General features: G+C 39.2%; 1 protein-coding gene across 1 annotated transcript in view; it reads left to right on the forward strand.

The window, feature by feature from the left end:
* The window catches only part of LOC129769735 (uncharacterized), a 48,071-nt gene extending 43,627 nt beyond the window's left edge, over positions 1-4,444 (forward strand). The window contains exon 8 of the mRNA XM_055772177.1: positions 3,128-4,444. Coding sequence (XP_055628152.1) covers positions 3,128-4,277 — 1,150 coding nt within the window. The 3' untranslated portion in view covers positions 4,278-4,444. The remainder of the gene's footprint in view (positions 1-3,127) is intronic.
* Positions 4,445-18,907: the final 14,463 nt, after the last annotated feature.

Consider the following 18,907-nt stretch of genomic DNA (forward strand, 5'->3'; position numbering starts at 1 on the left):
TGCTGTAAAGCGGACCTTAAGCGGACCTTACACGATCAAATTTATTGACAATATGATGACATTTGAGAGCATAATGACAGCTGAACATGGCCGACAACGCAGAAATCCGGATTTTCTGATTTTCGGGCATCAATATCGTGACGTTTCATATGGATGCATGATGATAACGTTTCACCTCACGGACTTCCAGACTGAGTTGCCAGTTTGCAAGCGGACATTTAATGTTTGTTAGTCTTTTTTGCGATTGCAATTAAAATTTATAAACTTCTGAAATTGTAGGAATCATAAATGAAAGCTTTTGGTTTGGAAAACTGATACAGTAATCTACATTTAATGCGACATGCCGAGGAACCACTCAGTGTCGCATTGGAGGCGATTTGACCTGTAATTGGACATTGAAGATGAGAGTGGTACAGCGTCGACGTCTGGCCGAACTCGATGTTTACAAAAATGTCTAACTAAACGTGTAGCATACAGGTCTGTCCAATTAGAAATATGTCGCATTAAATGTAAATTACTGCACCTGAAATAGCAAAATACAGTACTTTTCGCGATACAAATCAAAACCTCAAAGTAAACTGACAATGTGATGGTGAGAGAGTGAATGAAAATTAACAACGCCTTAGGAATTTTTTAACATTGAACTCGGTCATTCTTTGCGCTAGCCAGCGGAGCAGCCACTTTAGTCTAAGTTGTGTTTTTCTTCACACTCCGCTATAAAATTTGTAGAATGAGAAGATCTGGGAAAATCACAGGTGAAAAAACATCATGTGTTAATTCAAGTTACAATAGAATCCCTATTATCCGCGAATAGTCGGGATGATGTTTAAACATAGAAACTATGTTTTATCAATACAGAAATAGATACAGATACAGATAATCGGGTTCTACTGTCATAGTCTTATTTATCGAATAAAAACATTTGCTTGCAGATAATATAATTTGCATATATTTTCGGAATCTAAAATAATCTGGCATCCCTGAAACTGAAAGGATCAGTCTGTATTTGTGAAGCGAGTATTATGATGTGTTTTTGAGAAGGAAAAACGAGTTTTAAAGTGTAAATTATGAATGAAAATTAACTTTTCCAAATCAAATTAGTATTCTATGTGAAAGCAAATCACTTTTTTTCTGCAAGTGGTGAGAAAATCCCATACAAAAATTGTATCTGAAACTAACGTTATATAATAATAATAAATTTTAGTAGGAATATCTGAAAATTCATAGAAAATAGGTTAAATTAGAGTTAGGACTACGCGCTTCAACTAATTAAATAATATCAAGTAGATATTTTCATTCAAATTTTACCAATTGAAAATTGCCTTTTAGACTTCTAATCTGATGGAGAATAGTTTGAATTCCAAACTCGAATGTCGCCACTAGCCATCGCGAACATTTTCGTTGTCTCGGGTTGAGGGCTATATTGACCGTGTAAGGTGGCAAAATATTGATTGAGGTTAGATCGGATGTCGAAAGCCTAGCTGTCACGATATTGAAGACACTTATTGTCAATCAGTTTGATCGTGTAAGGTGCCCATAAAAGTTCATCATCGACATCACGATATGTCAGATGGTGGTAAATTCTGGGGTACGACTAAAACGTCAAATCTCTCATATTGCCAGTGTACCCAATATTGATGCGGTTCACTGACATTTTGGTTCTATCAATTACTGTTGTTTACAACTCGGTCCGGTTATATAGTCGAATAGTGGCTAACTTTAAACTCCATGTTAAATGTGAACACCTCCATTCAGCCGATTAAATTCTATGCTTCATGCTGCGAATCAAAATAAAATTTGGATAGAAATGTGAATGTTTATTCCATGTTTAAACAAAGGCAACACTTAAATAGAATAAATAAATAAATTGGAAAAAAAGGCATTCGGTTTTTCAAAAATCGATTCAGTAAAGATCAACTCATCCCTAAGATACGCTTCTTAGCCATGCAGGTTTGATGGAAAAAAGATTGTTGCAAATTCGATAAAGTGTTCATTATAATGTTGAGAAACTAATTTATGCGAACTACGATGGACTGATCACAGCTATTAAATTTTTTGGCGATCTTACCAAGAACTCCAATACTAGATCTAGTACACAGTCCCTTCTATCAGCAATTTTTGATTATAATTCTGTGTAGTACGTGAAGTAGGTCTAGCTCAGAACAATTTCAAAATTAAATATAACATCTGGGTAACATTGAGAGCAGACTGGTAATTTTTCTTGTTGCTAAAAGAAGCAGTCTAGTCGAAAGCAATTCACGCCTCACGCCTCAATAGATTGGCTTTGTTGTCAATTCTGTCGAATTTGCTTATTGTTTTCTTGTTCTAATATTATAATAAACAGGTTTTTTAGTATAATTTACCTTTAATTAAAAAACAAAAAAACATGTTAACAAGTGTCGATTGAAGGAGAGACACCCTGTTACCCGGTCACGCTACGCCGCTGTCACTGGCTATAAAGTTATTACAATCCCTTCCAAACAATGTTCCGAACAACGTGGCAACGAAGGAGAAATGCTATTTTTATCTATAATATATTTCTGTAGTCATGGATTTATTTGACTTCGGATTATATTTATGTAGATCTTAACTATAGACTTATTTTTAAAAATGATAAATGATGACTCTTTGTCTTCTTCTGTATAATTGAATAAACAGAAAAAAGGGGAAGTAATGGCTCCAATCGTATTTTTGTGTACATTTTTGAACAGAAAGTGGTTCCGGATTCTACCACGTTATCTCATCTAACCCATTAAAAGGATACAAGTTCATTAAGGAAAGGATTTTTTCATGGCTTCCATTTGATGTATCGAAAGAGGAAAAATACAGATTTTGAAACAATGAAAAAACTCAATTCAAATGCAATTATTACGCATAATCGCAGTCCTATAAACTCAGAAATATCACATGTTGAATGACATCCAAGTTTGGCAGCTGTCAGTACACTGGGCTTTATTTTCAGAATCATGGTAGAAATTCAGGGTTATTTCGTGAAAGAGATGATTAAAATTCCTAATATCAAATTTTAATGTAATCATATTTCATTCATTCCTCACCTTCAACCTAATAGAACAGTGCGAACTGTTTACTAACGAATAATACTCTCCTTAATTTCATCCACCCACAGCCAGAAAACCACGGAGAAACGTAACCAAGACAAATACAGCAAATATGTCAAGCGACACTCTGGCAAAACGGTCATCATGGAGAACTTTCTCGAGGATGCCACAACGTTATATGATATTGCCGTTACTGGCGATGAGTCCGATGAACAGTGCAGGTGTAAGGAGAAGGTGAAACGTAACACGTTTCCCAGCAAGCTGTTCTCCGCCAAGAAAGCTAAGGAGACCAAGGTCCTTAAGCCCAGATTCTACGAATCATCTGACCACATCGACGCTCTGAAAAACGAAGACGAGTTGCTGCTGGTTATCGAGCATACTTCCGACAGTGACAGTGGAATCTTCACGAATAATGCCCTCGGGCGCAAGAATACACTCCCCAAGAAGCCAAATTTTGGATCAATGGTTGAAATCGACAAGCTCACTAGGGAACCTATGGAGGAGGTTACTCTAGACGACACACCGAAACGAAAATTCAATTCCAAACGACGGTATGGTTCACTACGAAGTCGAAACGCAAATCGACGCAAGCTGGACTATGACAGCGATGACGTTACACCACCAATAGACGATTTTGAAAATATTAATCTCGAGTTGCGCAAAGGAACGTTCAACCGGACATCGTTCCGCTTTGATTTGATACGCCAAGAAATCGCAACGAAAATGCGGGAAATGCAACAGTTGCTCGAGAAAGAAGAAGAACTTCTCCGTCGCCTAAAACTGAAGAGTGCCAAATTTCGGGCGGAGAATCAAATTTACCGATCGCACATCGGACTCGATTTTCACGTTGAACGCCTGCAGGAATCGATCGACGCTTGCGCCAAGGAGATAATCGAAATCGAGCAGGAACTGCTTCATACGAAAGCTGAAATTGAAGAAAAATCTCCACTGATCGATAACCTGAAATCTATGCTGGAAGCTCAAGAAGCCAAACAATTCCGAGGATACTATTCCTCCTACTCTCCTTCCGCTTCCACGGCGGACAGTCTGAACGAGATGTCCTCTTCGACTGCAATCGGAGCGATGGCCCTCCCTGGGAACAGCACTGCTGCATCATCGAAATCCAGCATGTCATCCAAGAGGAATAATGTTAAAGAAACCGAATTTGTTGACAATATTTACGAATTTTGTGATAATAATCAAAGCTTCGTAGTTTAATCGATAGAAAGTTAAGCTTGCAGTTATGATGTTACGGAGAAAATACGAATTACTTTGCAAATAGTAATGCTCAAATACTGTTTACGTATATTTTAAAGTATATATTTTTATTGTTATTCTATATATTTTTATTGCGCTTATCGAAAAAAAAGTTTTACTACTAAATATCTACACTAAAATAATTGTTTCACTTATTGATGAAAACCGAACTCAACCCGAGTATCACAATCGAAATAGTTGAGCACTTCTACGCGACAATACGTCTTATAACTTGTAAACTGTTTGTGTGTCAATTTTTAGCTCGAAATCGCGTCTGTGTACTAATCAAGGTCCAACATTTTCGAAGACAAAACATGAAAATCGACTCTCCTCTCAGTCGCTTCGCTGCATGTAGGACGACTACGGCATTCGCCGTCGATATGACTTGAAATGACTAGAAATGAATTGACAAACGTTGAAATCGGGGATGACTGATAATCTATCCTAGCAAATGGTTATTCTAATTGACGTGACGAATGCATACAAATCTGCCTCTTCATTCAACCTTACTTCAATCCACCACTACTACTCCACCCTGACCTGAATCTCGATGCCCGCGTACACAATTCTTATTTTAGCATTCATGGACGACTCCATTGTTCACCGTCCATTAATGGTACCGTGAACTCAATCATCGATACATGCATACATGATACATGTAAGAGCTAATCTTAAAAGCACTGTGCAACTGTTATGTTGAAATTAGTTTTTGGCTTTTTTCTTTACCTACCACTACTTGTAGAAAGCGGGGACATATTCTATTTACGTTGAGAGAGAGAGAAACGAATTTAGTCTGGGGGAGTCACTTCAATTTGCTGCAAAGTTCATTTGACAACGTAGAATGAGATGAACTCGGAGCGTCGTAGAGGAAAAACTAAACCCCCAAATTACTGTTGAGTCATGTTGAAGGAGAAACTGCTAGTTGAAGCCGAAACTAATTTCTAATTGAATGCGAAGGCGGAAATCTTTACAGTCCCCTGGCTATCCTCAGTTGAATATGACTTTGCTTAGCCCAGCTTATAATCATCAAAGGACGTATTCTCCATTCTCCCGCACAAATCTGTGTGAACTAATTCATGCTCTGTTTCACTGCCATACAACTTGCACGTACAGTTTCCATTGATTCACTCTAGGGACTAATGTTGATTCCTTCAACCATTTCGTTGTTCAGTAGCTTTCTTATAAGGTAAGACACCCATCTTAAGTAAAACAGGATGGAACATGTATTTTTACTACTTTTTTCAACGTTTCTTCGCATCCACATCATAGCCACATTTGTTTTCTTGAACTAAAATTCTTAAATAAGCGAGGAAAGACGTCCTTTTGCATATCCAAAATGTACCACAACAACGGGTCAAAATATCACACGACATTGAAGCGTTTTTTTGACGTAGAACTACGTCTTTCATTAAGGGTGCCAAATCAGAAAACAAGTCACATTTTTATGAAATAAATATAACGTTAATAACTATTTTTGCCGCGAACGGATTTTGCCGATTTACATACCAAACGAATCGGAAATTCTCTAAGATTTGTTTTATATGCTATTCATTACAATCCCATGGTGTGTAAATGGTTAAAATTCATAAAAACTATAAACGTTTCCATTTTCCCGAACAGAACTGTCTATAAAGGACAACTTATGGACGAGCAACGAAGGTGAAATCGTTAGATTTAAAGTCTCCGTGAACAAAGGAAAAGAAGAAGAACGAAGGCGAATATTTGCCTAGAGTATAAACAGTGGATCTCGCTGAGGCAAACTTTCATTCTTCGTGAGGACACCGACTGAACAACATCGTTGCTGGGCGAGCTGGACGGTGAGGAGTAATACGAGGAAAAAGTAAAGCTTTCCAAGGGCCTTTTTGAAGGTTAGAGTCGAATAAACTGAAGAAGTTTGAAGTCTCACATGTCTTAGTTTCGGATTGAGCTGTAGACGAGACCAAACTACTGACTCGCTAATGTCTCTAGCATTGCAATAATTGCCTCAAACTGACGCCATTGCATTAAGGTTCTAAGCTACACAATTGTGTGGGGAATCATCAAGCTAGGCTATCGTCAGCTCACCAAATAAATGTTCTGGAATTTTGTCAATGATTTGGTTTCGCTTGCCAGTAGCAAAACATTCTCTACTAAGGATGATAACTGCGCTTATCTCGAGCATTATTATTCTGCGAGAACAAGAATGAATAATCGTCAAATGATTCTACAAGAAAAAATATTTCATGGCGTTATAAAATAATATTCGCAGTTATAAACAAGCGACTTGAATTAAACTACAACGTAGTTCTACGTCAACAATGCGGTCGTGTCTTGGACACAACCTGTTATATTTTTTTTTAATAGTTCTTGATTCACTGCTTATACCTTCCGCTTCCGATATGGTTCTGCCTATAATCGTCAGATGGCATCAAATTTTCGAGGGATTTTGTTGTCGAAAGCCGAAAACGCCAAAGAATTTTGAATTCAATATTTTTGTTGACACCGTGTACGTTGTTCACAAATATATTGCTACGTGCCACTGTTCGCAAATGTACTGCCAGACTTTTGACCTTTATATTTAGGAGTTTTATTTTGAATTTAAGGTTTGTATCTGTTATGATCAGCCTGAGGGCATCCGTATACTAGCACATAGGATTTGACAGCGTCAAACATGTTCGGGTCGCAAATGCAATTTGCGACCACTGTCACTCGCGAGAACTGCCAAACTCTCAAGCTGGTGTAAAACAAGGCACTTAACATACTACCAGGTGGGTCAAAACGTGAAGTGGTTTTCTGCAGCCATTTAAAAAATACACAAAAGTAAATTAAGACGATTGAGCACAATTTGTGGAATATACTGATACTTTATGAAATACTCATTGCTATATTCATTATATTCATTACGTTTTACGCTGCAAGCGTTTCATTTATTGTCTTTGCGTTGAAGGCACCATAATGATTTGCGCCATTTGGAAAACGAAATTAAGGACGAAATTAACACACTTCTAGAACAAAAAATAATGAATGAAAATTTACTTTTCTGTATTCAATATGTATTCTATGTAATAGAGTAATACGTTTCCTCGAAAATTGTGAAATAATATGAAACTGAAATTGTGTTTGATGCTGATTTTATATTATAATGGTGAGTTTTTGTGATTATTGTGTTACACTTGTGCACGGTTTGTGAACTCTATTCAATAGAACGTTTTATTCGGCAAACGCTTCATTTTTTCCGCACGTAAAACGCAAATTTTCGAATAAAGCATGAGCAGCAGCTAAATACAACTGAAATTATTGAAATAATGCAGAATTCATTCAAACCCTTTTATTTCACTTAAATTCTTTCAATTTCTTAAGTTGGTTTACATTATAATATAATACTACATTTCAAGTGATCAACCTAGGGTTCTACGTTTTATATTATCATTCAGACCCTTGTGATCATCATGATCATTACATTTCACATAAATTTTTTTTTCAAAAAACAATTCTTTTTTTAGTTAGCGAATGGGCGCACCTTGTTCCATAGATTTGCCTTGAGTTCGCCGAGTAATTTGATAGGTTTGGCAATGACAGCTAAATTTGTAGCACATCTTGACTCGCGGATCATATCCCCTTGCCCGGGGCTTGGTTATGATTATCTTTGCTCCTAGTACAAACAGATAAATTTCGCCAAAACTTCCACCGATGGCCAGATATTTGCCACACTTGGACAATTCAAACACTTTCATAGTCCAAAGCCCATCACCACACAACTGAAGCGTGTCGGTTTGACCGGATATTAAGTTGTACAATGGTAAAACGAAATTCACTGATATTCAAGGAGTTTCCAGGTAGTCGATACCCTGGAAACGTATTTTTTTCCTTTTTAGGTCCCATTTATTGAGTCTTGAAAAAAGTACCGCTCTAAAATTCAATGAGGAAAATTATAAATTGAAATCTATATCATTTTACATGGTTTTACTTTTAACTCAAATGTATACGAATGCTAAATAAATAATTTTCTGCATTACATCTCGTTCGTTTACAGAACAACTGCGCCAACTTTGTAAATACATATATATTACCATTGATAAACATTGAAGTTCAACGAACGCAGGAATCAAAACGTCAAAAGTAATTGAACGAAAAAGTTGCCAACACACGACATGCTGAGTTGAATCGAAAAAGTTGGCCCAACCTAAGTTGTCAGTTGCCTAGTGTGTATGCCCCCATTTGATTACAAATGCTCTCAACTTTTTTGACATATTCGTTAAGTTGGTTTCCAACTTAGGTTGCCTAGTGTGTAGATGGCCTTAGACTGCCATTTTGGCTTCACATACTTCCAGAATTATCTTAGCTATGGATGCTAAGAGATTCTAAAAAATATCGACAATGTTCTGAACGATATTCCAGAAGAAAGGCACATAAATTTCTTTTCCTATTTCACTCTTGCAAGTATATTATCCCTCATGAACAGTGTTGCCACACGTACAGATTTTTTCGTTATTTTTGGTACAGATTCTGTATGGTACAGAGTACAGATTTTCGTCAAAAAGTACAGATTGGTACAGATTTCTTCCATTTGTGAAATTTCTTACATTTGAACAAAGCAACATTAAGGTACATGACGACTTTTACGCCGGAGTATCGCTTGGTGCTGCTGATCATAAAAACATTTACAATGCAATGACTGATCAGTTTCATAAGGACGAAATTCCTTACAAGGATTCGCGTCGGATGGTGCGACGTATGTTTTGCCCCAGATCAACAGATTGAATCCTTTGTTCCAGGCGGAAAAACCTCAACTGAAAACTGAAAGATTTTTATTTCATTATTTAGAGGAGAGGAGAGGAGAGGAGTAGAGGAGTCACGTTTCTCAACAAAACCATATAAATCGAGTCATTGTTCACTAACTATTCATAAAGGGTCACTTAACCTTCGCGGTAGGAATAGGTATGTGCAGGGTTGATGGACAAAAATTGTATGCCTAGAGAAAGTAGAGTTTTGGCGGTTTGCTCGCCTTTCCGACGCTTCGATGCCTTATTTGTAACGTTCTCACTATGCCTCACTCCTTGTCAACTGTCGAGCGATTATGATCAGAACAAAAATAAGCTTTGGAATCGGCTCAGCAACGATAAGATGAACGCTATTTTGAGATCAAAGGATTTGGTCAAACATCGTGGTGGCAGCTTGATAAAAAATGATAGTATGCAATCTACATTCAAAAAAACTATGTATAATCATCATAAAACACACGAATGACTTGCAAATCATCTGTCAAATTCGGACCTGATTGCTGTTTCTGACTATTTGATGGGCATTTGAGATATCACCTGGCGTCGCTGGTAAACTCGTGCTGTAGTATCTAATTTCTCGCCACCAGCTCACACCGTGTGAACGGACAACGCGAGGCAACCAATTGTCAAGCGAGTTCACTGGCTCAGTAGCTGCTCACTGTCAAGTCAGTTAATAACAACGTTTAAATGAGCCTTAAAGCCGGGGTTAGACGTTGTCTGTTACTCGGTTGCGAGTGAACGTCAAACGATCCGAAGAATTACGAACGCACCTATGCCACGAAATTTGACATTTGATTTGCATGAACTACTTACAGCCAAGCCACTTCAAAGTTTTTTGTTTTTAAAACATTGCGAGTGGTTCGGCATCCCTGTTTCTCGCTCATGGTTGAGGAAAAGGCAAACAGAAGAGTAAGAAGCCAGTTGTCATGATTTGTCATAGATGAAAATCACCTAGCAACCGTCATTGCGTTCACACGCGGCAAAACGCTCCACGAACAGTTTCTCCGCATTGAGATACGCATCGCATTAACTATGACAGGTCCAGGAGCTTTGCATTTTATTACCGCATTTGTGTACAAAAGAGCTTTCCCGCAAACGAGCCCACGCCCGCTCCCGCGCCTGCATCTCATCGCGTTCACTATTAGGCTAAGGTTACTTTGGATAGGAGTACGCACGAAAATTTGATTGTACGAATAGAAACAAACAATTTTGTTCGATAGAAACAGACGAATTCGAACGAAGCAAGGGGGAAGCAATGTAACCACACCAATACAACTCAATGTGGTTGTTTACTTTCACTATTGCATACAGGGCCTTATTCCCGTATCCACTTACACTTACGTTTCCACTACGCTTACATCTCACTTCACTTTTTTGCGTTTCCACCGATCGTGAAGTGTAAAAATGAACTTCGTGTAGAATGTGGAGTGGATACCAAAATGACCTTGTGTTCATTTCCGATGTCGTTTCTAATGGCGCGTTTACATTTGGGAGATCTATAGCTATAGATAAATTTTATCACACGGAAATAGATGTAAACGGGTGAGAATATGTATGATACTCTTCTTCGAGGTATATATAACCACTATGTATAGGATAAATTCAGGCATATGTAAACGCTGGTGAATTTCTCACTGGTGAGAAATCACTAAAGTTGGATGCAGTTCTACTTCAGGTGAATAAATTCACTGAAAATAAGAATATAATCAGTATATAAGTTCGCGCTAGTGTAAACGGTTGATGCGATTTCTATAAATCTCATCATATTTCTTCACATGAATATATCACTAGTTTATACCCACCGTAAAAGAAACGTCAGTTGTACTTTGTTTTGTTTATCATCGAGTTGTGTCGATACACCCAGAAAATGGATTACTAAAAAATGCTTCCAGATCTTTTGTAATGCAAACAGTAGAATGTACAAATTTTCTATAAATATTACCAATCGTTTGTAATGCGGGCGCCACACGACTCGTCCAACGTTTCACTCGAATGTTGGACTCAAACATTTGACTCGATGAATCGACAAATGTTGTGACCAAGGCGCCTAGAAGTATATCCTAAGGTGAGGCCGTTTCATCACTAAGTTGGTTAGAGAGCGGTGTATGAAAACAGTACGGAGGAAAGCAGAAGGGAAATTATTTGCTTGAAGCGTGAAAGAGACAGACTGATCATGAGTGAGCTTGGGCACAGGCGTTACACGAGAAGGAATTGAATTGTCGGAATCGGAATAATCGGAATCTATCTTCCATCTCGAGCAAAAATCTCACATCCTTCGCGTTACAACAATCGAAGGGGAAGTTGCTAAAAGAGGAAAAGGAACGTAAGCGAATAAACATTCAGTTGCCATCGAAGCTCGTCTGTTGGAACCTTGCAATCTTGTTAACGAGGATGGAATTAAACATAAATTCACAGTCTTCGGCGAATGTATCAAAGAGATTATCCGGGAGCAGTGGAATGAATGGGAGGAAGAAAAACTTAGGATTTCCAAAGCAAGCAAGAAGGCTAACAGGCGAGAAGGCCGGGCTAGCAGTCCCAGTGTCATTACTTATATGTATATCATCCAAGCCATGCCATAAGCGACTTTACTCAGAACCATTCGACCCGCCCTAAATATAATCATTTCCGTTTATTCAACCCATAGAGCTTATCAGTCGGCTGTATTAGCATATTATTCGTTTGGAAACATTGCTCACATGGCAAATTTAATTCCGTTTGCTTAGTTAATTCTCGAGTAATTCAGAAATTTGCGATTCATTTGTATGGCAGAGAGGGGGAGGGGTCTCGAACTATCATAAGTACCTTCCCCGATACCAAAAACCCAAAAACATACCAGTTCTCATGTCGATCGGTTAAGTAGTTTCCGAGTTCATAAGAATCAGAAAGACAGATAGAATTCCGTATATATATATATATATATATATATATATATACATATATATATATATATATATATATATATATATATATATATATATATATATATATATATATAGGGTGGGCCATTTAAAAGTGGAAGCATCTGGCAACCCCATAACTTTTGACAGAGATGTCAGATTAACAAATGTCATACCGCGTTGGAAGCGTCATTTCAGTACAATTTTAACCATGGAACAATACACACCTAAACAACGCGCTGAAATTGTTCAGCTGTACATTCAAAATAACTTCTCAATTGTGGCTTTTGGCAAAAAATCATAATGTCTGATGAGGCGCATTTCTACTTGAATGGAGGAGTACATAAACAAAATTGTCGGTTTTATGCTACTGAAAACCCTCAATTCATCGAAACGCAACCTCTTTACGACCAAAAAGTTACTGTGTGGTGTGGCATTTATGCCGATAAAGTCATCAGCCCGTACTTCTTTGAAAACGAAAATGGAGCAACGGTAACCGTGAATGGGGAGCGTTATCGGACAATGATAACCGATTTTTTATTGCCATTTGTTCGTGAAAATGAATTGGACAATTACTGGTTCCAACAGGACGGCGCTACATGCCATACAGCGGCTGCCACGACCAAATTATTGCGCGAAATGTTCCCCGGAAGATTAACATCGAAAAACGGCGATTATGACTGGCCACCGAGATCACCTGATTTGACGCCTCCTGACTTTTTTTTATGGGGATATTTAAAATCCAAGGTATACACTGGTAAACCAAGGACCCTGGCTGCGCTGAAAGACAATATCCGACAAGAAATTGCTGCCATATCGGCCGAAACATTGGGCAAAGTGCTGGAAAATGCCGAAAAAAGGGCACATTTTGCGGTCAAGGCCAGAGGCGGTCATTTACGAGATATCATAATCAAAAAGTAGTTAGAACAAATCTACTTGGACCAAAATAAATGAATTTAAAAAAAATATTTAAAATTCCACTTCTTTACTTTGCTATTGCAAAAACAAATCCTTCCACTTTAAATGGCCCACCCTGCATATAGATTTATTTTTTATTTATGAAAAATTTAAAACAAGATAAAAGACAATCCGTATCACTCTGATCTTGCTCTTGAATATAACCGCCAGGTCGTTTTATCTCTTGAAGAATCTGCTTCATCAGTTCCAACTGCAGTTTTCGATTTTTTTGTTCCTCGAGCATTATCTTCTTTTTGAATTCAAACTTCTCTTTTTCGAAGCGCAAACGCTTTTCTTGCAAATCATAAGTTTTGCGAGCGTATCTGGCACAATCCGAGACATGCTTCTTCATCTCGGAAAGGTCGTCGGACTGTTTTTCGAGAAAAGCTCTTCTGTAATTCCGCTTAGTCCCTCTTTCGCGGCCTCGACTTCTTCCAGTCCCGGTTTCGATGGATCCATCAGCTGGAAACGATTCATCGATCGTTATGCTAGGTTCTGTTATTGGAACCTGGTCAGAATGTGTCTCTTCGACAATCACTGATGTAGAAGGTTCACCGAGTCCAAAAATGTGTCCTAAAATGTTGAATGTGGGTATGTAAAATATCATAATATATTTAAAGATAAATCAATACTATACCGTCATTATTTACCGTTCTTTCTAAAGAAAGAAGACGGATCATGCTTTCCTCTACATCATTGAATGTATGGAGGGTATTAGGACCACCTCCAGTGGCCGTTATCTCTTTTTTGTTGTGCTGCATTTTTTTTTTAATTTGCAATTTTTTGTCGGTCCAAACCTGAAAGTTGAAAACAGAACATTTATTATCAATTGGTAGTCCAAAAAACAAACTCACTTTTTACCATGCTGCAACGGTGCGTGTGGGAGGACCCAAACTATCCAGGGAATCCTTTATGGTCTTCCATAAAGCATTTACTGATTCCCTAGAGATAAATTTACAACCTCTGGCCACACCGGGATTCTGTTCCATGATGGCCAGAAGGTGAGCGAATTGTTGTCTGTTTGTTTTCTGATGCCTAAAATACGACAAAAATATTATTTACTAAAATACAAGAATAAAAAAAAACATTTGCACTTACTCCATTTCGCGTATTTTAATTCCACTTCTCAAAATACAAGTAAAAACAATACACAAGTCATTCGCGTTAACGGCATTGAGCCTACGAATTGGGGGAGCATGCATGACAACATGATTTCGCAGAAGGAATGAACACACTTTGGAATAAAAATTATGAATGAAAATTGTTTTTCCAACTTCAAATTGGTACTCCATGTAAATGAAAATCACTTTTGCCTGCAAGTGGTGAAAACATGTTATACAAAAATTATGTCTAAAGATAATTTTATATTATAACGGTAAATTTTGGTAAAAATATCTGAAAAATTCATAGAAAATTGTTTAAATTAGAATTAGAGCAACGTACTTCATTCGTCTTCCTAAGTTCGAAGCCGCCGGACGCATATATTTCGTGATCGTGTATCGTTGAAGTGATACCGTTATTCTCGTGACTGGTCAAGTGATTGTGCGCAATAACGGGATTCCCTAGATTGTAGCTGGATTGCATTGAAGCGGACACAACAAGCAGGAGGAAGAAGGCCTGCAGCGCGGGCGCTGTGTGCTGTGTGCTGGTGAATTTATCGCCTCTCGTCATCGACACCATTATCGTGCTGTGGTGCGATACACCGGTTCAGCTGCACCGAAGGATTGATACGCGTTGGAGATTATCCGCATTGGTGTGGTGTGCATTATAAGTATCAATAATTTTATTAGGTTAAGTTTATTAGCTTTAGAAAGAAAAAACAAACAAAAAATTGAAAAATTAACTAAAAAGTGTACATCTGCCACTTTAAATGGCAGATGAAGAAGGAACCGTTGACATGGAGATTGAATCCACTGTCTACCCCTCCATATCTACGGGAGCTGGAAAGTCGCTTAAACGCGTTCCCCCCTCGGATGTCTCTTTAGAGGGAGAGTTAAGTCACCTAAACAAGCCCCCCTCAAGAAAATTTGCAAACCTTTCCTCTTCACCCCCTCAATCTCCTGCTCCCGCTTCCGATCAACTCCCGAACTTGCCTCCCAGCCCTACTGTTCCTGATCCCGCTCAACAATCGACCTCGTCCCCCTCAGTTGTTTCCTCTCCTCGTGTCAAGGTCTATCCAGAAGATTCACCTGGATCTGGCCCATGGGTTGTTTTCTTCCGGCCCAAACCAAAAGGAAAATCTCTAAATGTCATTCAAATTTCTAAAGATCTGGCAAGATATTATTCCTCCGTGGTCGAAATTAGAAAGGCTAGACCGAACAAACTGCGTGTTGTCGTGGCTAATCGGAAGCACGCTAACGATATTGTTGTCGACAATCGTTTTGTAATAGAATATCGCGTATATGTGCCCTGCCATAACGTAGAAATTGCGGGGGTGATTACAGAAACGGGTCTGACGAGCGAAATAATAAAAGAGGGAGATGGCAGATTTAAACAGCTCCCTTTGAAGCAAATTAAAATATTGGACTGCCAGCAACTAGGAAAAGTTTCCCAGAATGGGGAAGAAAAAAAATTCACGCCGTCCAACTCGTTTCGAGTAACTTTTGCTGGTTCCGCCCTCCCTGACTACGTTATGGTGGATAAATTAAGGCTTCCAGTGCGACTCTTCGTGCCAAAGCCCATGACTTGCAACAAATGCAAGTCAGTTGGTCATACAGCAGATTATTGCGCCAACAAGGAGCGCTGTGCCACTTGCGGAGAGCAACATGAGGGGAAATCCTGCAGTGCGACTGAGCATAAATGTCCATATTGCGGGGGATCCCCACATGAGCTCTCAGCTTGTGAAACTTACAAGAGTCGCTGGGATAAACAGAAGCGCTCTTTGAAGGAACGCTCGAAGCGCACTTTTGCGGAAATTTTGAAGGGCGCTTCTCCACTGGCTCAAGAGCAACAACCAATCAACACACATAATGTTTTCGCTACGTTGCCAGTTGACGAAATAGAAGCGGACACAGCTAGCGGGGGCACAACGGTTATTTCCAAAGGGAATCCCCGGCGCAAAAATGTGACCACTCCCAAAGTTCAAGGACAAGTCCCTCCGGTGATAACCCCTGTTAGCTTGCCTAAAAAATCGAGTGCAGCGGACAAGCAAAATCAGGTTCCCCCTGGTTTCCGTGGGAATAGTTCATCTTCGAACGACCCAGCACTCGAGGGGACATCGAAAACCCCAACTGTCCCTATTTTTCCGTCCAGCTCAACTTCCCAATCGGGATTTATAAAGTTGTCTGACCTTTTGGATCAAATCTTCAAGTGTTTTAATGTTTCCGACTCCATCAGAACCATTGTCATCTCAATGCTTCCAGTATTAAAGACAATTTTGCAACAATTGATGCAAACATGGCCCCTCCTTGCAATGATTATCTCTCTTGATGTCTAATTTAAATAGAGAGGTCGGAGATATCACTGTTTTACAGTGGAATTGTCGTAGTCTTACCCCTAAATTGGATACATTCAAATTTCTAATTCATAAAGTCAATTGTGATGTTTTTGCACTGTCCGAAACCTGGCTCTCTTCTCAAAATGATCTCTCTTTCCACGATTTTAATATAATACGCTTGGACCGCGATGACAGATACGGAGGGGTACTATTGGGGATCAATAAGTGTCACTCTTTTTTTAGAATTGACCTTCCACCTATTGGAGGGATCGAAGCTGTTGCCTGTCATGCAAACATCAGAGGCAAAGACCTTTGTATAGTCAGCTTGTATTGGCCTCCGAGATCTGCGGTTAGCCGCAAGCAACTTGTTGACATGTGCTCACTCCTTCCTGAGCCACGATTGATCTTGGGAGACTTCAACTCTCACGGAACTGCCTGGGGGGAACAGTACGACGACAATCGTTCACTGTTGATATATGACCTTTGTAACAGCTTCAATATGACCGTTTTGAACACTGGGGAAACAACACGTGTACCTAAACCTCCTGCTAACCCAAGTGCTCTTGATCTCTCGCTTTGCTCGAATTCACTATCGTTAGATTGCAAGTGGAATGTAATCCAGGATCCCAACGGTAGTGATCACTTGCCAATCGAAATTTCCATCACCATAGGGTCGAATTCTTCTGAATCTATAAACATGGCATATGACCTCACAAGACACATTGACTGGAAAAAATATGCGGACGCGATTGCTCTAGCCATCAATTCCAAAGATGGTTTACCTCCATTGGAGGAGTATAACTTCCTTTCTCGTTTGATCTATGACAGCGCGGTTCGCGCTCAAACGAAACCCATCCCAGGTTCCACTATTCGTCGAAGGCCTCCCAATCCATGGTGGGATAGCCAATGTTCCAAGCTTTATCAGGATAAATCGAATGCATTTAAAGCTTTTCGGAAAAGTGGAACCATTGAGAATTTTCAAACGTATTTATCCCTTGAAAATCAATTTAAAAACTTGATCAAAGGGAAAAAACGTGCTTATTGGCGAAATTTCGTGGGAGGTCTGTCACGAGAAACGTCAATGAAAAAATTATGGAAAGTGGCTCGAAACATGAGAAATCGCTCTTCAACGAATGAAAGCGAGGAATATTCACATCGATGGATTTTAAATTTTGCACGGAAGGTTTGTCCCGATTCCGTTCCTGTACAAAAAATTGTTCGAGATATTTCACAAGATAGGTGCGATCTTGATTCCGAGTTTTCGATGGTAGAATTCTCTCTTGCTCTCCTTTCATGTAACAATTCTGCGCCGGGATCGGATAGAATTAAGTTCAACTTGCTGAAAAACCTCCCTGATGTGGCGAAACATCGCTTGTTGAATTTATTCAATCGGTTTATGGAGCATAATATTGTTCCAGATGATTGGAGACAAGTACGAGTTATAGCTATTAAAAAACCCGGAAAGCCCGCGTCCGACTTCAATTCGTACCGCCCAATAGCAATGCTGTCTTGTATACGGAAATTGTTGGAGAAAATGATCTTGTTTCGCCTTGATCGTTGGGTTGAAACGAATGGCTTACTCTCAGATACACAATATGGGTTCCGCAGGGGCAAGGGGACGAATGATTGTCTTGCGTTGCTTTCTTCAGAAATTCAAATGGCTTACGCCGGAAAAAAACAAATGGCTTCAGTATTCTTGGACATAAAGGGGGCCTTTGATTCTGTTTCAATAGAGGTTTTGTCAGACAAATTACACTTTCGGGGTCTGCCGCCTCTATTGAATAATATGTTATATAACTTGCTTTGTGAGAAACATTTGAACTTTTCTCACGGAGATTCGGCAGTAAGTCGGTTCTCTTACATGGGCCTCCCCCAGGGCTCATGTTTAAGCCCCCTTTTGTACAACTTCTATGTAAGCGACATCGACAATTGCCTTACACAAAATTGCAGCCTAAGACAACTTGCAGATGATGGAGTGGTGTCTGTCGTAGGATCAAACGAATCCGACCTGCAAGGACCCTTACAAGATACTTTGAACAATTTTTCAACCTGGGCCATTGGGCTAGGGATCGAATTCTCCACGGAGAAAACAGAGATGGTGGTTTTTTCTAGGAAGCATAGACCAGCAAAACCAAAGCTTCAACTTTTGGGTAAACCGATCACTCATGCTATGTCATTCAAGTATCTTGGGGTATGGTTCGACTCCAAATGTACTTGGGGGGCCCATATTAGGTATCTGAGTAAAAAATGTCAACAAAGAATAAACTTTCTCCGTACAATTACCGGCACCTGGTGGGGAGCCCATCCCGAAGATCTTATAATGTTGTATCGAACAACTATTCTCTCAGTGATGGAGTATGGCAGTTTCTGTTTTCAATCAGCTGCCAAAACACACCTCATTAAACTCGAGCGAATTCAGTATCTTTGTCTCCGTATTGCGTTGGGATGTATGCCCTCAACGCATACCATGAGTCTCGAGGTTTTGGCAGGCCTACTCCCACTAAAAGATCGCTTCAATTTATTATCTCTTCGGTTCCTCAT

This window comes from Toxorhynchites rutilus, chromosome 2, assembly GCF_029784135.1.
Source record: "Toxorhynchites rutilus septentrionalis strain SRP chromosome 2, ASM2978413v1, whole genome shotgun sequence".
NCBI classification, from domain to species: Eukaryota; Metazoa; Arthropoda; class Insecta; order Diptera; family Culicidae; genus Toxorhynchites; species Toxorhynchites rutilus.